The sequence below is a fragment of the Tympanuchus pallidicinctus genome, unplaced genomic scaffold (assembly GCF_026119805.1).
Source record: "Tympanuchus pallidicinctus isolate F22 unplaced genomic scaffold, pur_lepc_1.0 scaffold4, whole genome shotgun sequence".
Classification (NCBI taxonomy): domain Eukaryota; kingdom Metazoa; phylum Chordata; class Aves; order Galliformes; family Phasianidae; genus Tympanuchus; species Tympanuchus pallidicinctus.
Window position 1 is genome coordinate 22793415 of NW_026294758.1, and position 22421 is coordinate 22815835.

General features: G+C 41.0%; 1 protein-coding gene across 1 annotated transcript; it reads right to left on the bottom strand.

Annotated features, from left to right (window-relative positions):
* Window positions 1-5091: 5091 nt before the first annotated feature.
* LOC128089513 (tubulin polymerization-promoting protein family member 2-like) lies at window positions 5092-6610 on the bottom strand. Its single transcript, XM_052701040.1, has 3 exons — window positions 6105-6610; window positions 5805-5958; window positions 5092-5677 (listed from the first exon to the last, which is right to left on the bottom strand). Exons 1-3 carry the CDS (start codon window positions 6500-6502, stop codon window positions 5495-5497), a joined length of 735 nt encoding a protein of 244 aa, XP_052557000.1. The 5' UTR covers window positions 6503-6610; the 3' UTR covers window positions 5092-5494.
* Window positions 6611-22421: the final 15811 nt, after the last annotated feature.

Here is a 22421-nt window from a genome sequence, read left to right on the forward strand (position 1 = left end):
ATCATCCAGATGCCTCTTGAACATTGCTGGGGTTGGCGACTCCACCACCTCTCTGGGCAGCCATTCCAGTGCCTGACCACTCTCTGAGAGAAACAGTTCTTCCTTATGTCTAATCTAAACCGCCTCTGATACAACTTGCAGCCATTATCCCATGTCCTGCTCATTGCCTGGAAAAAAGAGGCCAAATCCCTCTTCACCACAACCTCCCTTCAGGAAGTTGTAGAGTGCAATGAGGTCTCCCCTGAGCCTATATATTGATTATATAACCATGGAAGGAGAGGTAGCCCTGAACTTATTACAGTGCTTCTTTCAGAAGCGAGGGGTGGATACAGGTACTGTTAAGCAAGTGCTGGGATTACTAGCCTTTGGTGAGGCAGAGGACTTGTTCATATATTTAGGGACATTCTTTGAGGAAGAAGAGTAGAGCAAGTTTGGTGATAAGAAGCATAAATTAGAACAGCAGGTAGCTGTTTCGTTACAGCTAGCGGGATCATCTGAAGATGCTGGTTGGCTCAAGCTGGGGGGGGTGATTATGTCCACATACCTTCCTTACAAGTGCAGATGGCTATTACTTAAGACAGAATGGCTGCTAAGGCTTTGCCTGTATGGCACCAAATAATGGAAGGACTGGAAGGAATTTGACAAAGAAGAATTTCTTCGGATTATTTCCCCCTCGCCAGAAGAGAGATCGCAATCCCCCCGTGCCTTTCCCCTCACCCCCCCCCACCCCCCCACCCCCCCCGCTGTCGCTGCTGCCCTCGGTTCCACCCCAGCCGCTCATCCCGTCTCTGCTGCCTTCTGCTCCGCTCCTGCTGCTCATCCCGCTCCCGCCTTCGGCTCCTTCTATGATGCTCACCGCACTCGCCCTCCGCTCCACCACCAGACGTTCGCCGCGCTGCCCCTGCCCTCCGCCCTGTCCATGTCACCTGCTGTTGTGTCTCTGCAGACGGCAGATAGCGTGCCACTTGGTGGAAAACAATAACGGACCTGCATATACTTCCAAGGCTACACTAACTTTCTTCCAAGGATGGGGGAGATGGGACATGGGTGTGAAGATTTTGATGGAATGTGTTGTATTTTAACCTTTCAGATACAGTGGTTAAAGCAACACACTCAGTCAATTCTTGTGAATGAGAACCCATTTGATAAGTAGCTGAGTTCATTGTTTGGTGGCATTTTACCCTGGTTATTAGCACTAAGTAAGGAAGGTTACGCTGGTTAGCAATAATTCTGTTGATACTTACTATACTTTGCATTGCCTATGGTTGCATTCTAAGTGGGGTGGAACAGCTTACCTGCAGTGTCTTGCTCATACAAAAAGAAAAAGGGGGAATTATTGACAGCAGAAAATGATTAATAAAAAAAAAAAAAAAGAAGAAGAAGAAGAACCACATGATTCCTGACAACCACAGTGAAGAAAAATAGAAAAACAGCACAAGAGGCTAAACAGTCCCAGGCTTGGAGAAAAAAGTGCCACCTCGTACACACTGTGATCCATATCCCAGCTCTGTGCCAATGCTGCACAGCATGGTGCAGCTCAAAGCTATGGCATGACATGTTTGGTCCTGGCCGTCCCTGCAGGTGGGCCTAGCGGTGCTGGGGAGTAGCCAGGCTCTCCAGCAAGTCCTTCTTGTCACGGGGGGTGCACAGCCTGCCTTGATACCCCAAAGTCTGTAGCCAGCCTTGGAGCTGGAAAAGGAGGGGAGGAATGTGGGTGGGGCATGCAGCAAGGATCAGAAAGGCAGAGTGTGTCGGGAAATAATTTGTTGGATAATGGTAGAAGAAGAGGCAGGCCTTTGGCATGCATACCTTCGTTCAGGCTTGCAGTTCACCATAAATTCCAATGAAACAAAAGTCAAAGCAACACACTGATAACCTCACTGAAAGCAGCATCAATTACCTGGAGCTCTCTGGAGCCAGGCTAACATTATGTATTAATATCCAATATATATTTTTTTTTCCTTTTTCTGTTGCATATATGTCAGTTGAGGCAAACACTCACTGACTTTCTCAGACTATCATTAATTCTGCATCAAGCCTAACCACTGTTTCCTGAGGCAGAAGATGTGCTCAATCAGAGAAGCAGGGAAAATGAGGGCAAGCACTGTACACTGTTGTTCATTAATATTCATGATTTTGATTTTAAATATCTCTGATGACCAGCCTAGAGTAAAGGTACACAGACCATTAACTCCCTGTGTCTGTCTACCACTGTAGATGTAGATGAGCTGTTAGGGCAAGAGCTGGTTGCACCTAGATGCCTTCTGTAGCTGAATGAATGCCTGTTGTGGGCATGTCCCATTGCCGCAGCTTGAGCTGCCGTGTGCCACCTTGTGTCAGACCCATGTGTTGCGTTCCCCAGTTCAGCTGTTGCAAAGGTGTAACAGTACCATAGCAAATAGTGTGAGCCAGCAGCCCATGCTGCAGTGCAAGCATCACTCTGCAGGAATGCTCATTGCATCCTGCAATCATCCTGCAGCATTGCCAAAAAAAAGAAGTTTGAAGACTTTTGTTTTTTAAAACCATTACACACACATGCATCTGTACGTTCTTATCTTTTTCTCCTACCTGTTAAGATGACTGCCTGTGCTACTGCCTCCCTTTGCTTTACAGTCATAAAGCTGTAGATCTTGTTCTGATTTGTGTGCAGATTTTGTCAGCCCCATGATTTCTATCTGACTGGCACATCGGGCAACATCCTCCAATATCCTGAAGCAATGACCAGCTAGCAAAGAATTACTGAGCTTGTTTGTGAGTCATATTTCTAGAAGACAGCAAGAAAACTGCAATGGAGAGGCTGGGAGCCAGGGACAGGAGGGATGTGAAGAGCTACACCACAGTTACCAGCTCACGTTTTCCAATGAGTGGGATTCAGGGATATTTTATCCTGATTGCATTAACATGGTTGTAAATTGACAGCGTGTCTAATTCCAGTGTTTTTTTTCCCCAACAGATACATACTTTGAAACCAATGCTTCTCTGCTTTTCCATGAGAGATATTAGCCATAGCTCAGTATAAACTCCTAGAAAAGTACCGTTCTATTTCAGTAAGGTTTCCATTGTTCCTACGAGATTCCCCAAATCCAGCAATTTGTATCAGTACAGCTCTTCTAGCAGCAGAGGAGTACAGCAGCCATCCTTGCTTCCACAAAGATCAGGGGGCAGGTAGCACCAGGAGAAGACACACAGTGCACTCCTGCCTATGCCAGGGGATGACTCCTACCCTTCCTGTTTTGCTAGGCAATATGGTGTCTTTAAAGGAAATAAAAAATGGTAGAGAAATTTGGTACCAGATGGCTGTGGTGTGACAGGAGCCTCCTGCCCTACTTTGCAGTGGGGTATCTTCTATATTTCTGCATGTTCCAAAGGAACAATTTTATTTTTTTCTCTTGCAGATGTTTTACTGATGCTGTCATTGATTTGTACGTTTTTTTAAATCTTCCCCAGAATCATGTAGCAATATAGGCAATAGGTACTATTTTTAAACTCCTTAGCCAACATGACTTCCTTTCCATCTGTCTGCTCTGTAGCTACTGGAAGGAGCAAGCGTGGCATTCCGCATCTTTCTGTGGTTTCTGCTCATAAGGAGTAGGCAGGACAAGCCAGGGATTCTTGCTGGAGCTGAAGTGCTGCATAAGTTAGATTACAGGATGAAATACAGATTGAATCATGTCTCAGAAATTCACTTTCCAGTGTCACGCTGTAGCCAGATAATGCAAACCAGAATTCACAGAACTCTGAGTACACAGGCATTAGTACAAAGCTCTCAGCTTGTTCCCTATGTTCACACAGCTTTTTTTTTTTGTGCCAGCTATATTAAAAGAAACAAACAAACCCTAAAAAACAACAACTAAAAAAGCTAGTATTCCAACACATTCCTGTATGCATTGGCCTACTTTATGTAGGCTATTTCTTGTATGATTTAATTACAAGGGAACTGAGGCCTTAACAAAGAAATATAATGAAGGTTTGCTTGGGTTTTGAGGACAAGCTTTGTCGTCCTCTGCAAAATATGAATGTCCTAAGCTGTTTGAAAGTGCAGCAAGGAGGAATGGAGGCACCCACCACCACACAAAGCCTGGAAACTGATATATCTGTGAGACTGCTGCTGCCTGCATCTACTGCCCAAATGCTGATCTGTCTGGGTGTTAGCAACCTGCAGAGCCAGTGGATCCAGTGTGGCTTTCTGCTTGATGGCAGGTGTTTGCTGCCCGTCATTTGTTAAGCCTTTGTAAAGGGTAGGGATGGGGCTGTAAAAGTACTGAAGAACCTCGAACACATGTTTTGTATTGCACTATAAAACACACTAGCTGCGCTCCCCAAAAACCAGGAAGGTATCCATCCTGGAAAGAGCAAGAGACTGCAGGAAAAGGCACTTGACAAGCTGTGTCCAGGCAAAAGGCACTGTCAGGCAGTCCTGCAGATTCAGCCATGTTTTCACCAGTGCAGCTGAAGGTCAGTGAGATGAATAGAGTCACACCAGGAACCAATAACAGTGTGTCAGGAACAATAATCATAGCTCTGAAGTATTGAATATTGTTACACTTACCTGCTGACTGCATTAAAATAAGGAATGCTATGCCACTGGAAGCAGAGCAGGGTGAGAATGTCCTGCCTTTGTTTCATCAGCTGTATTAGCTTTTCTTTTGTGGACAATGCCCTGCTACCAGTTAATTTACATGTACTTCGCTTAGACTTTTGTAGAGGACACAATGTACTAAGCCAACATATCTGAGGGCAGAAATTAATGTATTTTATCGGAGTTATAAAAGGTAAGAGGAAGAGTTGGCATAAGGCCTTAATTTTTTCCTTGTATTTCAGTGTTCTTCTATCCATTTTACTGCATGCACTTCCACTATTGCCACATAGGAAAGAAAAAAAAAAAAAAAAAGCAGTCTTGAATCTGAGTTTCACAGAATTTATTGCCTGTTTAAAGTTTCAGTGACCAGTTATTGTTCAGAGAGAAAAAAAAATTAACTTATAAACACTTAGGGGAAACACCTTGGCTTTCCATTGGATGCCACTTCTACCCTCTTCCTGGTCTCCCATCCCCTAGTACCTTGAGGAGAGCATGAGCACAGAGCAGGAGACGACAGTCGTAAGTCTTTATTCACTTTCCTGTTGATACAGACCCTTTCCAGCTGCCAGCAGCTTGAAGTAGGGGAAATAGCAATGAATGACCATGCCAAGTGCAGTGAATGGGTGAAGAGGTTTAACCCCAGGGAAGAGGAGTGGCAAAAAGTAATGACTAGCGTTACTGGGACTCCTACCCTCCCCAGGGATGGCCTATATCACATCCTGTGCACTGTAAGAGTGCTTTTAAGGCTGTGGTCAGGCACTGCTGGTCATGCTGTATGCACCCCAGCCATTCCCATCCTATCATATTGCAGATTGGCAGTACACACAGGAGGTCAGTTTCATGAGATTTTATTTGCCTCTTCTGCCATGTATTCCTAGAGGAAGACGATCTTTGCTTCCCAAAGTAGCTTCAGTCCTAGTGTGTCTTATCATAAGTGCCAGCTCCCTTGTAGGCACCAACATAGCCACTGTTGTCTGTCAAGTCTTCACGGCCAGCAAGTCCTTTCCCCTTGCCACTCTCATCAAAGCGCTCTTTGTGACTGCCAGTGTATTTGCTAGTGTCCGTCAGCCTCTCGACCCCAGCTACTTTTGCGACTTTCTGCATGAAAGGAGACCAGAATTAGGAACAAGGTCAGACAGGCTTGTCAGTGTTAGCAAGTATAACCCTTGGGATGCAGGGGCCCATGGCAACTCCAGGTGGACAGTGGATAAAGACTTCTACTCACGGTGGTGCCCACGCTGCTTGGCTCCTTCCCCTCAATGAGGCCATGCACAGCTTGCAGGGCTTCCTCTGGTGATTTGCCCTTGAAACGTTTAACACAGATCTCCTTCATGGCCTGCTGGAACTCATCAAAATTGATGGTGCGGGCACCCTTGGTCCTATGGCCAGAAAAAAGAAGACAAAGGTTACTAAAAGGAAAGTTACCAGGAGGAAAGCTGTGTGGCAGTAGGAAGGAAAGAATCCATGGATGCCCGTTGAGTGCCTGCCTGCTCCTTTGCCTACAGCATCTCACTGCCTCACTTACTTGACTTTGTTGAATACAATGTCAATGTCAGTGCTGGTCACAGCTTTTCCATCCATCACCCCACACTCTTTGCACATCTTGGAGAAGTTTTTCCCTGTCATGCTGTTGCTGCTGGCAGCTCTGTCACCATATATTGCAAATTTACGGAAAGATTCTTCTAGCCCAGACATCTTGCTACTGTGGAGAGAACAAGTTGGCAGGGAAGGAGCTGCTAGACTGACCTGCAGCTGGACTCCTTCAGAACAAGTGAAGTCACCAATGGGCATTGTCCATTGGTTGCCACAGCGCTGCCAAGGCAACCAACTAGGCACCAACACAGAACAGGTAGAATCCAGGTGGGAGAGGGCTTGGTCTGGAACCCAAGTGTCTTGGCAGGGAATCGAACCCAGGCTTCCCATGTGGCAGGCGAGAATTCTACCACTGAACCGCCAATGTACCAAAAATCTGTCACGGAGTTGATCAGATCAATCTATGTCCGTGACAGAGGCAACAGGCCTCTGCCCTCCACCCCCACCCCAGTCCCACAAAAAATGGGAAGGAAGGAAGGGAGGAAAAGAACAGCAGCAGCAATCTATGGAGGAAAACTTATTTTACTATAATATCGGAATACAAGATAACACAATATACACAACTTAATTGAAATTGAGATTAATAAATCAGACAAGATGAGAGAGAGAGAGAGTTCCCGGGACCGATTCAAACCTGAAAAGCTTGGAACAGCCAGGAAAGCACCTCCAGCACCCACTGCCAGACAGCAAGAGAGCGCCCCCCCCACCCGGAAGGGCCAGATCCCGTGACTGCTGTAATGTACAGGGATTGGGGCAGTGACACTTTAATGCCCCGTACACTACATGATGTTTTGATGTGGAATACTGAAACCCAAAAACAAAAAAAGCAGAACCATGACACCAAGGGGTGCAAAAGAGGGGTGAAAGTAAGGCTTTGGGCTGTGATGGTCTTCTTGCTCTCAATGCCCGAGACCTGTGAGTCATTTTGATCTCCGTCAATGGGACTTCACCTTCACTAAATCAGATGCGCTCCAGCACACACTGGCTGGATATTTCGGCCAGATTACAACTCATTTCCCATCCCACAGACTCCTGCAAACCCTGCATTCATTCCCTCTGATCCCCACTTCTAAGTTAGCACCTACCCCCCTGCCTTCAGCCTTAACAGTTTTTACAGACGGCTCAGGTTGCACGGGCTGTGCAGTATCGGTATGGCAGGGGGAGAATGGGCGCTGGGAGGAGGATTTTTCATTACAGAGGGATTAGCTCAGATTGTCGAGTTAACCGCGGTCATGAGGGTTTTTGAACGTTTTTTGTAACCCATTAATATTGTTACTGACTCTGCTTATGTTGCATGTATAGTGATGCATATAGAAGGGGCTTACCTGAAGGAAGTCTCTAACCCTTGCTTGTTCGCACTATTACTGCATTTACAAGAAGCAATTGGCAAACATACACACCTTTATTTCATTCAGCACGTCCGATCCCAGTCTTCATGTTGGTTGGTGCTCGGCTGAACATGAGCCAACAGTGTGCCCAGGTGGCCAAGAGGGCCAACAGCATCCTGGCCTGCATTAGAAATAGCGTGACCAGCAGGAACAGGGAGTACTCAGTATTCCTTCTACTCAGCACTGGTGAGGCCGCACCTCGAGTATTGTGTTCAGTTTTGGGCCCCTCACTACAAGAAAGACATTGAGGCCCTGGAACATGTCCAGAGAAGGGTGAAGAAACTGGTGAGGGGTCTGGAGCACAAGTCTTATGAGGAGCGGCTGAGGGAGCTGGGATTGTTCAGTCTGGAGAAGAGGAGGCTCAGGGGAGACCTCACTGCACTCTACAACTTCCTGAAGGGAGGTTGTGATGAGGAGGGGTTTGGTCTCTTCTCCCAGGCAACAAACAGGACCTGAGGAAATGACCATAAGCTGTGTGAGGGGAGATCTTGATTAGACATAAGGAAAAGCTTTTTCTCTCAGAGAATGGCCAGGCACTGGAATGGCCTGCCAAGGGACATGGTAAAGTCGCTGTCCCTGGCAGTGTTCAGCAGGTGCTACAAGATATGGTTAGTAATGGTGATAGGAGGATAGTTGATGATCTTGTATGTGCGTTCCAACCTTGTGATTCTATGATTCTTTGATACTATGAAAATCTAATTACTAAATGAGACATTCTAAATCTGTCAAAACGAGCTGCTTATATTACATCTAGACCCTGAAAACCTCAAAAGATGGAGGATGAAGGTAGATCAGAATTCGCATACAGAGATGTACTCATTCTACAAGCCCTCTGTGTATGATTTGAGATCATGTGTTTCTGCAGTAAAATTGTCTCTTTCCTTATCGCTGAATGGATGAAGAACAAAGTTTTCCTTAAAACAAGAGTTCGCTGTGAAAGTGTAATGCATAGTTCAAGTTTGAAAGGCAATGATTTTAGCTGTCTTGCTGAACAAATACAACGTCTGATGCAGATGTGTGGAGAAAAAGAAAGAACAGAGTAATGTGTTGATGCCTAGGCTTGAAAGAGAAGTTATACAGAACAGTCAGAAGAACAAGAACTCTGCACTGAAAAAAAACGAAACCACTTTTCAGAAATTAAATAGAACTGAAGAGACCAAACTTGCTGCTTTCTGTGTATAAATAGTTCATGGGGTTTCTTTTCAGTATCTTGACCTTTTGTGCATTTTACTAATTTGTCAGGCACATACACAGACAACAAGAAAACCTCTTTTGGATACATAAATAAAACTTTTGTTCAAGGCAGTAAAATAGAACAAGTTCAATAAACACTAACTGTAGTTTTATAAATACTCTTGTACCGAGAATTTTCAGCCTGGGTAAATCCCATGCAGTCTCTCTTTCTAATCTCTCTAAGAGGAAAACCTGTGTCATTTTGTAGTGAAGTGACTTTGCCTATTTGCCTCAATCTATCTCATGTGAGCCAGAGGGCCTGGTTCTTTACTTGAGAGCTAACATCAAAAACTCTTTTTCTCCATTCTTCTAGGGCCTCTGGTGATCTGAAGACATAGTTTTCTTGATTTCCAGGCCTATGGAAATCTATCATATTTTTTTCCAATTCTCATTTCTTCCACTTTTGCTTCACAGTGCTGCTCCTAGAAAATGGAAAAACCTGCTGTGATCAGTGATTCTTCTAAAACAAGCAAACTTCTAACATACCAGAAGACATTGTTTTAGGCTTACTAAAGCCTAAAACTTTAAGAAGCAGGAGAGAGGGAACACTCATTTTCTAGATTTACAGCTAATAAAATGACTGATATTTAACTTTAAGAAACAGTGGTATTTTCCAGACCGCTTAGGAAAAGCTGAGAGTCTACAGTTCTCAAGCAGTGCAAGTCAGTGGAGACAGATGCCTGAGGCAGCATGTATGACTGCAGTACATTTGAACTTTCCAAGGGAGGGAAATCCACTGCCTGCAAAGCAAGCATCACTGGCCTTGTCAGAAGCAGCAATCCAGGGCACAGAGAGATGCTGCCATCATTCCACTGATGCCAATACCCAGTTTTTGCTTCTTTGAATGTGTTGCCTTGCAGTTTCACAGCTCACTTTGGCAGTACTTGATCCATAAAACCAGAAAGAAGGACAAGGGAGCAGAACCAGTTTTCAGTTAAGTCTGAAATTCACAGAATGAAAGGAAAAGCCTTTTCTGGCTAAGAACATTCTGCTTTCAGAAGCAGCAGTCTTGCATGATTTCACTGCTTGAGCCATATGGTATCATTCTGAGCAATTGAGATGATCTGTGGCATGATTATTACCCTGGGAAAAAAGAAAAAAAGTATGATGTGGTTAACAGCTGTTACTGGCTGAATATTCTGCAGATGCACCATCCTACTCCCATCCAGGTTGAGAGGGCCACAGTGTGTTTGGCAGTTTCGGAAAGACCAGCAGCAGCTTCCACTCTGGGATTTTGCTCTCCCACATTTTGATGCACAGTCCCCGCTTCCTTTTTGCTTCTTTTCATGTACCAGACTTTCAGCAGGTATAAATCAGTCTCCTCTGACACTTGTCAGTCACCACCAGCTGAGGGTTTGGCTATAGGTGCTTATTTTCCTGAAGGCATAGCAACTGTCCCAAAATCTGTCAGGAACCTTGAGCTTGCTCTTTCCCTGATCCCTCCTGGCAACAGACCTAGGTACAAGGATCCAGCTTAGAAAATATGAAACCATCGTTAAAGGCCTAACTTCAGAAAGGAGGACAGAACTCTCCAGCACCTTCCCTTTCTCACACTGTCTCCTTGAAAGGACGATGCCTGCTGGACATGAGCCAAAGCCCTGCTAGTTGTTTCCACCAGGCCAGTGAAGCGAAACAGGCCCATAGCTATAAGGCCAGGTTCAGTGCATGGCATGTTATGCAACTATTTTTCTGGTGGGATCAAATGGCCTGGTATCTGGGATATCTGCTGGAAGCAAGATACTTTGTGGGAGCCTACACTGCTCACCTGGTGGCTGAAGCCACAACCTGGAACTGCTTCTCAGGACAGAAAAAAAAATAAATTCAGCTTGCTTCACACAGATATCAATCATACCCTCAGTAACCATGTTAGGTGCATCTTGAGTAAAAATTAAGAACTGGCAGCATACCCCCATGTGCCTCTCTGCTTCCCCAAATCCTATTTTTGAATGTAAAGTCAGAGTAAACTCATGGTCCTGGCAGGATCTTGCCCCTTGAAGTTCTGGTGCCAAGTCTCCCTAGTGTTTGTGCTAGCAGAAAAATACACTCTCTTGCACACATGTTGACACTCAGTCTCTGTGAGTGCAGCTGCTCAACTGCCAACTTCAAGCCCTTGTTCCTTACTGATGCCAAGATATAAACATAAGCCTTCTTGGCCCTAAGGTCTCCTTTCATTCCGTTTTAACCCTGATGTTCTTTCCTGTAGATAATTCTTAGGGTCAGTTTTGTGATACGAAATCCAGCATATAGAGCCATCTGTTGCCTTTGTCCCATGTGCCCACGCAGTTAGACTAGTACCTGTTAGCATCAAGGTGCTCCAGGCACAACCAGGGGGCTGTAAGTTAGTAGAAGGTGTTTTAGACAGAGCCCCTCTACCTGTGCAGAGTGAAAAACACTCTCTCTAACTGTCCTTCTGCTTGCAGCAAAAGTAGTTGTCATTTGTGCCTGCAGTATGATTTTTTACATTCAGAAGTAATGCTGTTTGAGATTGTATGAAGGTAGCACAGAGTCAATATTTTTCTACCCTCCTGAGGACTTCTTGCTGTATCTATGGCAAATATTCTGAACAAAATCAGGGGATTTACCTGTGTCATAGTGCTGGCAGCACCCAGTCCTGGCCTGGATTGTTGCTTATTCAAGGGCATAGTTCTATGTATGCATGACCATAGACATAAAAAAGAGAATAACCCTCAAGTTTTACTCTGAAGGACCTGTAAAATTCTTCAGGAAAAGACATTTTAAAGTCTCTGTATACAACAATGATTTTGGAGAATGAACCTTACCTTTTTCAACATGACAGGGGACCTCAGTAATCCTTTCAGCATTAAGATTCAACAGAATCTTTACATAAGCTATGGGGTTGAGCGAAATGCATATTTACATATCGTAAATAAAAGTGCTCTTCCATCTTTTCCTTTGTTTATCTGCAGAGAGAGGATTGGCATAATCTGCAAATTAGCCATATACTTAGCAATGGAGAAGACTACCCAAAGAACCCTTTGATTAATACACTCTCTGTGATCCAGCCATATACTTAGTGGCTCAGTAAATGGCTACGAAGAAGACTCTCTGAGAGGTGTCTGAGGACCTTCACCTCAAGTGTACCACATCTTTCTTTGGCCTGGGATGAGTTTGTTCTTTGCCAAAATCCAATCCTAAATTGCATTCTTTCTCCAATCTACATTTTACTGGAGTGTGGTTTAACAAAGTCATGTGCTATTTCAGATATTTAACAACCAAAATCAGTCAGAAATAGACAGAAAAATCAAAACCATCTTGTTACACTCAACAACTACGTACAAGTTCTTCATAAGAAGTTCTTCCCAGTCAAGAAAATGGGAGAGCGCAGGCAGAAATTGTGAAGAACTATAAATCACAGGGAAGGGGCATGGGAAGAAGTCTGAAAGAAAGGGGCAAAATCACTATCTATGTCATTTCCTACAAATGTTTTTTCTAGTCTTAGGCAAGATAAGACAAAAGTCAAACAGTAGTAATGAAGACCCCAAAGCCTCATCATGCAATCTGTCCCTACACTACACTGTTTTTAATGCCTTGTGTGAATTTTCTTCCTACACTTTGAAAAAGTATACAATAATGTGAGTAGGATTCAAATTAGAGAAATTTTGTAGAAGGCTGCAGTGAGGTCTCCCCAGCCTTCCCACCTGGGAAGGGAGGGGAGGGGGGGTTTTGAAACTTGATGATCACTGTGGTCCTTTTCAACCCAGGCCATTCTATGATTCTATGATTCTATGAACAAGATCACAAGCACTTGCTAATAAGGCAGCCAGAACAGGCAGATTTTTAGAAACTGAATGAAAAACTAACTATGCTCTAATATTAGATTAATTAAGCATAGAAAAGGAGTGTATTAAAGATGGCACTTCTGTAATTTAAGAGGGGCAGTTATTACGAGTAAATACCAGGTGACATAAACTAAGTTTTGCTATACGAATGGGTATGCTAGCATTGTAGTCAGAATTTTTTTAAAGTTAAATACTTATTTTATAAATAATAATAATAATAATAATATCTATAAGAAGGTTAGAATTTTGTCATTTATTGATGTTCTACTCTTAAGATTTAAACTATGACAGCAGGTAAGCCTGCAAGCTGATACCATTATAGGAGAAAAAAAATGTCATACCCAAAAATAAACTGCTTACAAATGAAAATCAGTCAGGTAAGCTGTTTGAAGTCGTTTCTTAAAAGATAAATAACTTTTTCTTCAGATACATGCAAGGAGAGAGCAGACAGAAATATTCATGTTGGCAAGGCAATAATGAGCAGAATTTCAGCATCTGTGGATTCTTCTGAGAAAGGGCATGGAGAAACCCCAAGCAGAGAGTGCATGCACAAACAAACCTGTAAATTTCACATCTTGTAGATCCAAATTCTGTCTGTCACAAACATTTAGGCTGAGGTTGCGAGGCAGCTTGACACTCTGTTTGCCAAAGTCTTGTAGGAGAAATCATCTCACACCACCTAACTCCACTAACAGAGGGAAAGCTTGATGCAATGCGCCATAAAGATCTTATCTGTAGAAACACAGAAGCACATGTATAAATTTACATTCATGATCAGAACATTTATAGTACAAGGTCTGTTCTCTTGTGCAATCCTCCTAGTGTTTTGCAAGAACTGACGTTTCATCTTTTGATATAATAAATGTAACATTTTTTATCATTTGCACAGCATAAGTTTTTTCCTGGGCTGAAGGGAGAAAAAAACAGAGATCTAGGCCATTTTTCAGAAGACTATGTTCCTTTGTTCACCTTCTCCATGACATGCTATTACTTTCCCCCAAAACAGAGTGAACATCCAGCACCCCACAGTCCTGAGAGACTTTCCTGAGCAGTGTGCTCCACTTTATTGTTCTTCAGCCTCTCTGTGTAGCTGAAATAGAGTGTAAGTTCAGGTTTATTACTCATCTCCTATATCTGTGTGATACAGGCACTCCTAGCCAGTGTTGACAGGTACTGCCAGCTTAGAAACAATTTCTTTCTCATTCCCTGCATGATATGTTTGTGATGGCAAAAACTCTAGATATAGGTTCCATCTGGCAAAAGTTTGTAACTGCCAACATAGCTAAAAGGAATTACTTTATAAATGCAAAAATAAAAATAAAAATAAAAATCCAATGTTATATTAATACTGGTCCTCTGAAAAAGTGTACTAACACGTCCTCTCCAACATAGACAAGATCTTATCTTAATTTTCCCTTTCTGGCCCCTATTTGTTCAATTGAGGCATCCAAGTTCACATATGACCTCAGAGGAGCATGAAGAGTCTCAGACCTTCCACTCACTACTCCACTATATGCCTCAGAGACTGGGGCAGCATGTACCCAAAAAGTTCTATTCCTCAGCACTGTGCCATCTGAATCCATACTAGACTTGGTAGGTCAGCAGAGCAATATTCCGAATCCGCAGTGGGACCTCCCAGCATTTACAAATCCTTGGAGACCTCTGCCAGCCTCTCAGATGCTCTTAGCAGAAGGCCGATGTATCTATTGTGGTAATTTGCAAGTTTAAACCTTGCAAATAAATAAGGAAGAAGCTACAATGTAAAACCCACGTATCTAGTTCAGGAGGGCGTCCGTGCTACATTTAGCCAGTCTTTCCTATATCAGCCTGATCTCTGGGACAAATATCATAGCACCGAGCTCTAACAAACACAAAATCTTTCTTTACAGCGCTCTTTTCATTGATAGTTTTGCATGTCTGCGCATGTGTGCTCAAGGATTATCTGCAACCCCCAGATTCAACAACTGATTCAACCAGGACATCAGCTTAGATCTATCTGTCTGCCTTACTAATTCAATCCTATCTATTGTCAGCTCAGCACCTGGGTGGAAAGATTGTTTTTTAAGTACCAGATCAGTACCAGCTACACATTCCACCTCCCTTCGGGCTTATGTCCATGCAGCAACCTTATCCAACCCTCTGACATACTCTTGCTCCACTGCTCTCCTGCTCCCTTTCCTCAGAATAGCTGCTGAGGGTCCCTGGGCATGGGTAATCCATTGGAGGTTCAGCAAAGTGCTGGTGCTGAGCATGGACCATACCTCCACAGCTGGAGCAACCACATTTGCTCCACTGTGTATCATCTGATAATTCAGGGAACTAAGACAGAGAAATATGAATAAATAAATACAAAAATGAAGATACCAATATCTCTATGCCATTGCTATCTCTATCTCCTTCTGTTTTTCTCACTCTCTTTTCATATATATGTATTCCAAAAGTGACGTAAGGAGGAACCTGGCTAGAGAGGCAGGATGGGAACAGTCAGGGAAAAACAGAAGAAGAGAGGAGGGAATTTTTTTATCCGAAGTATTTTTCTGTCTTTGTATCTCTTTATTTCTAAAGATAAAAATTGTGGAAGGAATAGTAATAGACTATCCTGCTTCGTTGTGTGTCAATGTATGAACTTTATAATTAATATGTGTAGAACATATGTAAAAACAAAGTAGAGGTATATGCACATAATCTCATGAGACCCAAATCACCAGCATGTTCTCAATTTATGTATTTTCTTCTGTATATCAGCACAACTGAATTACGTTGTGGACTGAATGTTTTCAGTGGAGGAAATTTTAATCCTTTTAATCTGTTAGGGAGCATAGTGAGAAAGCTTTGACTACAAATTCCTCTCATCTCAGCTTGTATTATATCTTAACTCACACTAAGCCCAGAAGAAGCTGTATTATCCTGCTATATTTGAAAAATTGAATGTATAGTAGGTGGTAATGTGTTCTTCTGTCAGAAAACAGCTTGTAAAAGCCCAGTTCTTGCTCTTCATAATGGGCACCCTTCATCTGTTTTCAGTAGTTTTAAAACTGTCCCTCAGCTTACCTGAAATACTAATGAAGCTCAGTGCAACAGACAGCATTAAATTTGCATGAAGCATAATATGAACTATGTTTACAGATGGAATACCAGACTCACAGTGAAAAGACAAAGAAAATGCTAGAAAAGCAGGGATGCTGACAGCCTTCAAAGAGGGGAGTACAGGCAGAACTGGATGTTCCACAATTACAAGTGTAGCCAAGGGAGTAAATGCAAATGCTACACAGTCAAACATGTACAAATTAATATTTAATTTATACCACTAGCGATACTGATTAGCAATGCCTGTACGAACAAAATGTTTTGAAGTACACTCTTACTCAAGTAGTAGAATATCATTCTGCATTCACTGCTCAATTAGTTTGTTACCCATCCAATTTGCTCAGTAGTTCAGCTTGGACTCCAGTGGCCAAGGACTAACAGTTGCTGCTGCTCCTGAGGCTCAGAGTGAACTACAGACCACCAACCACCAGACTGTTGTAACAAGTAATTTATATTAATTCCAGGTACAGAAGTTCAGACCAGAAAAGCTAAGAAACAGGCCCCACTGAAATTTGTCTCTCACAAAGACAGAAATGGAAGAAAAAGAAGACACTTTTTAAAATTTCTGTCTTTTTAATGAAAATGCGGAAAAGTAGTTTCAAATTCCATGCTGGGAGGGCATTTGATGAAGAAGGAGCTGAATGTGGTTTTGCCTGCTCAGCCAGCAGTATAACTGCTGTCATCAGCAGCACAGCATAATGCCTGTTTCTTGCTCATACATGAGCTTCAGTAACACTACAGAAATATGCAGTGCATGTGGAGACACTCACACACCCAAGTCTGATTATCTATGCTGCTTAAATACATGCACACATTCATAAAATCCCCATTTTTTCACAGTACTGTATTCAAATTAAACATTTATCTCACTTAAAAAGTAATTAAATTTTACTGTCTACTAATTTGCAAATCTGAACAGTAAAAGTAGAAAAATAATTAGCATGGTAAGAAATCAGTTATTTTTTCTGATAAGATCATAAATCCTTTTAATTAAAATCACAAGATTTTAATTGCTAAAGGGAATATTTAGTTTATAATAGATAACGTTTAAATTTAAGATCCAATCTAATGCTGTTGTAATTGAGCAATGGCCTCCAGGGGGCAACAGTATCCAGCAAACAAAATAACGTGCGTCTTAATTCTACTGTAGGATTTTCAGGCATGAAAACTATCTTCTTCAGATACAGGAAAGGTAGGTTAACCCATATGAACTCTGACAAGTCTCCTGTGAGCACTCACAGAGGGAAACAATTGTAACCCATTTCAAAAACACACTTACTTAAAGTTATTAATCAAGATCCAAGACTATACATTCAGGAACTGTACCTGTGAAAACTAGAATATCATCTGTAACCAAACATCTAAAAATCTGTGATTTGCTTCCTAAGCTTTCAGAAATACCTTTGAACTGTTACCGAATTGTCTTACATCCTGTTTTCCCCAAAAGAAATCTAATGATGTGAAAACTACTTATGAAATTTAGTGCCTGCCAGTGGTAAGGCTGCCACTATTTCTATCATGTTCCTAGGCTCTGCTGGTAGTAATGTTGAGTGTATATTTCCAGCAGGGAGGGGCACACAGAATACTTATATATACCTACTCACATGGCCAGGCATACATTTAGGCATGCTCAGACTCCACACTACCACAAACAACAACAGCCTCATCCAGCTCCCCATGCTGGCTGGTCAGGATGAAGGTCCATAACAGGGCAAAACAAATAAAGGCACAGTATAGATCCCTTCAGTAGTTCCTGAGGCAGCCCAGTGGGGATTGGGCAGATTCTTGTTTCTTTCACCAGGCTATTGTCTGTCCCTCAAATGTTGGACTCTGTTAGACTCACACAGTTAATTACAGAGCCTAACAGTGAACATATTCATGATGGATCAACCTGAGCAATTCTATGATTCTATCATTCTATGGATGGTGAGAAGCACACTTCTCAATGCCAGGTCACCAGCATTCATCAAGTAGAAAAAATCTTATGAAGAAGTCATACAAGTGACTTAGGTACCTTTGAAAATGCCATTTCCTGGAGATATTGATCATAAGGCATCACTATCAGATGGCTACTTAATGGTCTTTGTAAAATATTTTCAGCTCCACTTCAAGTAATCACTGTAATGGAAACCTGCTTTTAGTACTATAGAAAAAAAAAAAAAGAAAAAAGAAAAAAAAAAAAAAAAGCTAGGTTCTATGTAATACTTACTGTGCAATTATGTTTAACAACCTAGTCAAGATCATGATACCTAACTTCATGAGAAAGGGCTGACCGCGAGAGTCTAGTGTAAAATTACAAGGACACTCAGAGGACTGAAGGAAATATTAACAGGAAAGGAAAAATGCAAAGAAAGAAGAATATAGTCACATCACCAGGAGCACTTTATTAAAAATGAAAGGAAAGGAGAACTAAAGCGGGAAACCAAAGACAGAAGAGAATCATAGCAGTAAATAATTTGACATTCAAGGAGATAGAGCTCCTTTCTTCCTTCTGGACATCATTCTGAAAGTTCTGGACTGGGGCTGGTGGTAGGAGAAGGGTCAGTTTAGCATAGAATTGTGTTCAGATACTGTCTTTTGATTTTCCAAGATGCACAGCTGACACTGAGATCTGACAGGCTCACTCACTACTTAAGTGTAACACTGACCACTTTGCAATCTCTTCTTTTTATTTCACTTTTCATTATCTACATAGCAGTCAGAATATAACCTTAAATTAAAGATTGTCATGTTCATCTTGGTAATTTTACCAGGATTTGAGCTCCTTGTGGAATATTTGTGAGGATCATAAAGAAGGAATTGTATTTTGAAATGTTCTGATTTCCATTCATCATATTGCTTTTGTAGTTCACCATGTCCAGGCTTGGCTAAGCACTAATCTGTCATTCACTGAACACACGACTCAGATAGCATAAAGCACAGTGAAAGTTGTGTTCTTCTGACTGCAGAAGATTTTAGTATACAAAAATTTCTCTCTGAAGAATGCCAAGTCTTTTCACTCTACAGTCAAAGGGAGGTCCAGTCATCCTTAAAAATAAAAAAAAGTTAAGACCATCTTCCTACATGCAAACTAGCATTATAGAAGCTTTTACAAATGCCTGTAACTGAAATAATTCAGCAGAAGCTAAATCAGACATCAATTAGCATGACATAAGTAAAGCAGTGCTTAAAAGTAAACATTTTATGCATTCTTTAATTCATGCTATTAGTTAAAAGTTGATATTTAAAATTGTTGGAGGGAGAAGGAAAACTGTGTTGTATAAATAATAAATAAATTGTATAATATATATAAATATATATTATATATGTATAAATAATATGTATAAGTAATAATTAAAAATTATTTTAAAATTTGATGTAACAAAACCCATCTAAGTTTGGATTTTGTAAATAACAAAAGACTCAAAAAATATACATAAATAAATACATATTTTTACTTCTATAATTATATATTTAAAAATATAAATAAATGTATAATTGCATGAGAGAACAAAATCACAATATCAATATGCTTCTGTGTTACTTAATTCAATAAAAACTAAAGAAATCCCATATTATTCCAAGACACAAAACAGAGTCCACTTCATTTTGATAGATATTTTGTTTCTTGCTGCTCTGCTAAGTCATGCCAGTTGATTTTTCTTTGAGTTCATTTACTTTTCCACTGGTTATTTTTCCTTTAAGAAGTTCTGAAGAGCGTACTGAACAAGATTTCACAGTGCAGAAATGAAAAAGAAAACTTACTTGGGTATCGGCTATTAACAAACTGGCTTGCATCATTCCTGACCTTTGGTAGCCAACAATTTAAATATATTAAGATAGTTCTTCAAAAAAGTAGCTAAGAAAGTCAACGTTGTTGAAAATCTAGAAAATGATTGAAAACTAAACCTTGATCTCAGCTGCTACCATGCTGAGTAGAAATATAAAGAAACATTGGTATATAATAGAGAACTTCAATTTCAGCCTGAAGTTGTATGCATTAAGGATGAATGTATACAGGAGCATTTACAGATGCAAGGCAATTCTCTTATTTAGCAACTGAAAAGAAGAAGCTGAGAACATCTTTTTCCACAAATAACTTATTAGGAACGCTGTTTTGCCTACTGGGACATGTCTGCACACATCACACATCAGTTGCCTTGACTGCATGAACTCAACCTTGCATCAAAGTGGACCACTGTTGCAGGTTTTCCACCTGATGCTCACCAAACCAATTAACTGTGCAGCTTGTTTAAATGATTCTTCACTAAGGCTACTAAAATGGAAACTCTACTGGAAATTCAGGCACTGTACAGAGCTTCTCTTCAGGAAAGATCCCTACTCATGTTTATTAGATGTACATGATCCCAATGTTCTTATTTCCTTATTAGCTCCTTGTTTAGTAAACTAGTATTTTTGCTAGTGGAAAAATAGAATCAGATAATTGCCATATGGAAATTATTATTAGTTTGTTTTTATGGTTGTGCCTTTTTTTTTTTTTTTTTTTTTTTTTAAATAAATCTGGAGGCATCTAAATTGTTTCTTAGCAACCCTTTCCAATTGGCCATTTCCTTCTATTCAGCTCCCCATAGAGTGTTTCTAAAGCTATAGTCAGGTTGGATGTTTCAGAGAAGCTGAAACTTTTCCTCTTCTCGTATAAAAGGTGAGACTGGGCCCAGATACCACAAACTACTTACTAGAAGTGTTTTCCAATATATTAAATTCTGTCCATGAGACTATAAAATACTTTCAAATTGAGATAATAAGTGAATTATTGGCAAGAATACTGATAACTGTATTCATTGTTCTTGGAAAGGACAAAAGAGGTTTAGGACAGCTTTTCCCTCATTGTTCTGTGTGGAAGGTTAATTTTGTCTAAACTGAAGCTTAGTCATTTATCTGACTCCACAAAGGTACTTCTGACTCTCTGCATCTGCTTCAAATACCTTCTCTTACTTTTCCATACCTGTGGCAAGCTCAGTTATTCCACCACCCCATAACGTGCTCTGAATGCACCTGCATATTTGTAAATATACCAAATCAATATAGCACGTATTTTACCTGTTGTGAGATGAAATGACTTATGCATCACCCTTTTTGGTTGCCACAAGTTCACAAAAATACACATCACCCTTACAAAAAGTGAAAGTCCTTCCAAAAAGATCAGGACCACAGTACTGATTCTTGTTTCTGTACCTTCCAGTTCTATCCTTCTTCATGTAAAGAAGAGTATCAATCTGCTTTATATTGAGATGTTTTTTTTTTCTTTTTCATAGCATGTTCAGTAGTAAGCCTGAGTCTTTTAAGTTAATTTATAGCAAAATAGTAAAGCAGACCTGAAAAGAGTGCTCTACAATAGAAAATCTGTGCCAGTAGAAGTCCATTCACCCATTAACTGCTGTGGAAAGGCTCTGAGAGATACAATGGGATGCTGAAAAAAAGGAATGGATCTCCTGTTCATTTGCTTCTTAAGAGTCCCAGCAATGAACAGTGCACCCTTTTTGTTCCCTGGCACTCCTCTCACTTTAATGGGTGCTATTAAACTGATTAGTGTCATTGAACTGATTAGTTTATCTGAATATGAAAATATTCCAAGAAAAATTTCAAAATTCTGCACATAACCTTCAGCACGTTTTGGGACTTAAATTTTTGTTATTAGCTCCATGAGGGAATTGCCAAGATCCTGCAATGAACAGTCTCTTTGGCTAGAACAAGATCCTGCTACTTCTGCTGTTTCACTAGTATGAAATAGACTTCATACCAATCAGGAAAGGCAACTGGAACATCTCAGGAGAGGCGCAGGAAAAATCTCCTTCATGCTCTTCTTGTCACTATCTTAGACATAATCTCTGGCTTCAGCATGGAAATTTGGGTAATGAAATCCAGTATGACAATAAACAGTTTTTCTTGTGTGCTAAATGCTTTTTTTTACACCTCCTTTTTTTACCAAAAAGTTGAGTGAAGTTCCGTTAAATTTAGATAACCACTGCTTCAACCACCAGCAAATTACAAGATTAGACATATTCTAATATAAATCCTTTTCCTTTAATCAAGCTTGCGTATACAAACTGAAAATCTGAAGATCCATGAAAACCTTTTAATCAACAGAGAAGCTGGGATGAAACAATTTTAGACAACATTTGGCAACACTTATCTTGTTTTGTTTGTTATAACTGTGCTGTTTATATACACTCAGTCTTGGCATTCATTGACAAAGCTGGCACTGGGGTCTAAAGTAACAGAAGGAGGTTCAAAACGAATTTGCTAAATGTGAGATCTGTAATTTATGTAACCTGTTAGGAAATTCTGTGACATGTACCGGCTCTGCTGAAGAAAGATCAGTTTATAATCAAACCATCTTATGACACAGTGCAACACAGTCACACACAGTGTGGTATCAATATCAAGCAGCACCAGTCAGTCAGAGGAAATATCGTATGGAAGAGACAGGCAAACTGGGTTATTTCTTTCTCCAAAAGGTATTTAACCTTCATCAGAACTCTGGAGATCCCCATTGCACTTCAGTGTGGCATTAATTATGTTGATCACTCTTAACAGAATCTGCAGTCTGTTTCATGTTCCTCTCAAAGCCACAGAACTTTGCAGTTTGTTTCTCCCTCTCAAGACATTGGCTTTCACATACAGCAGGAGGACACTTGGTGGCACTCATTCAACGCTGTTTTTATTTCCCATACTACAGATTCTATGGGTTAATCCAAACAGGTGAATAATTCTCCTGAATAAGATTATCTCATGAACTTT

What these genes read in the sequence shown, in the direction of transcription:
- LOC128089513 (XM_052701040.1), bottom strand. Translation starts at nt 6,502, where the DNA reads ATGGGAAGCCTGGGTTCGATTCCCTGCCAAGACACTTGGGTTCCAGAC. An exon ending in ATTGTATTCAACAAAGTCAA is followed by an intron (nt 5,959 to 6,104) that starts GTAAGTGAGGCA and finishes TTCTGGCCATAG; the next exon opens with GACCAAGGGTGCCCGCACCA. An exon ending in CAAGCAGCGTGGGCACCACC is followed by an intron (nt 5,678 to 5,804) that starts GTGAGTAGAAGT and finishes CCTTTCATGCAG; the next exon opens with AAAGTCGCAAAAGTAGCTGG.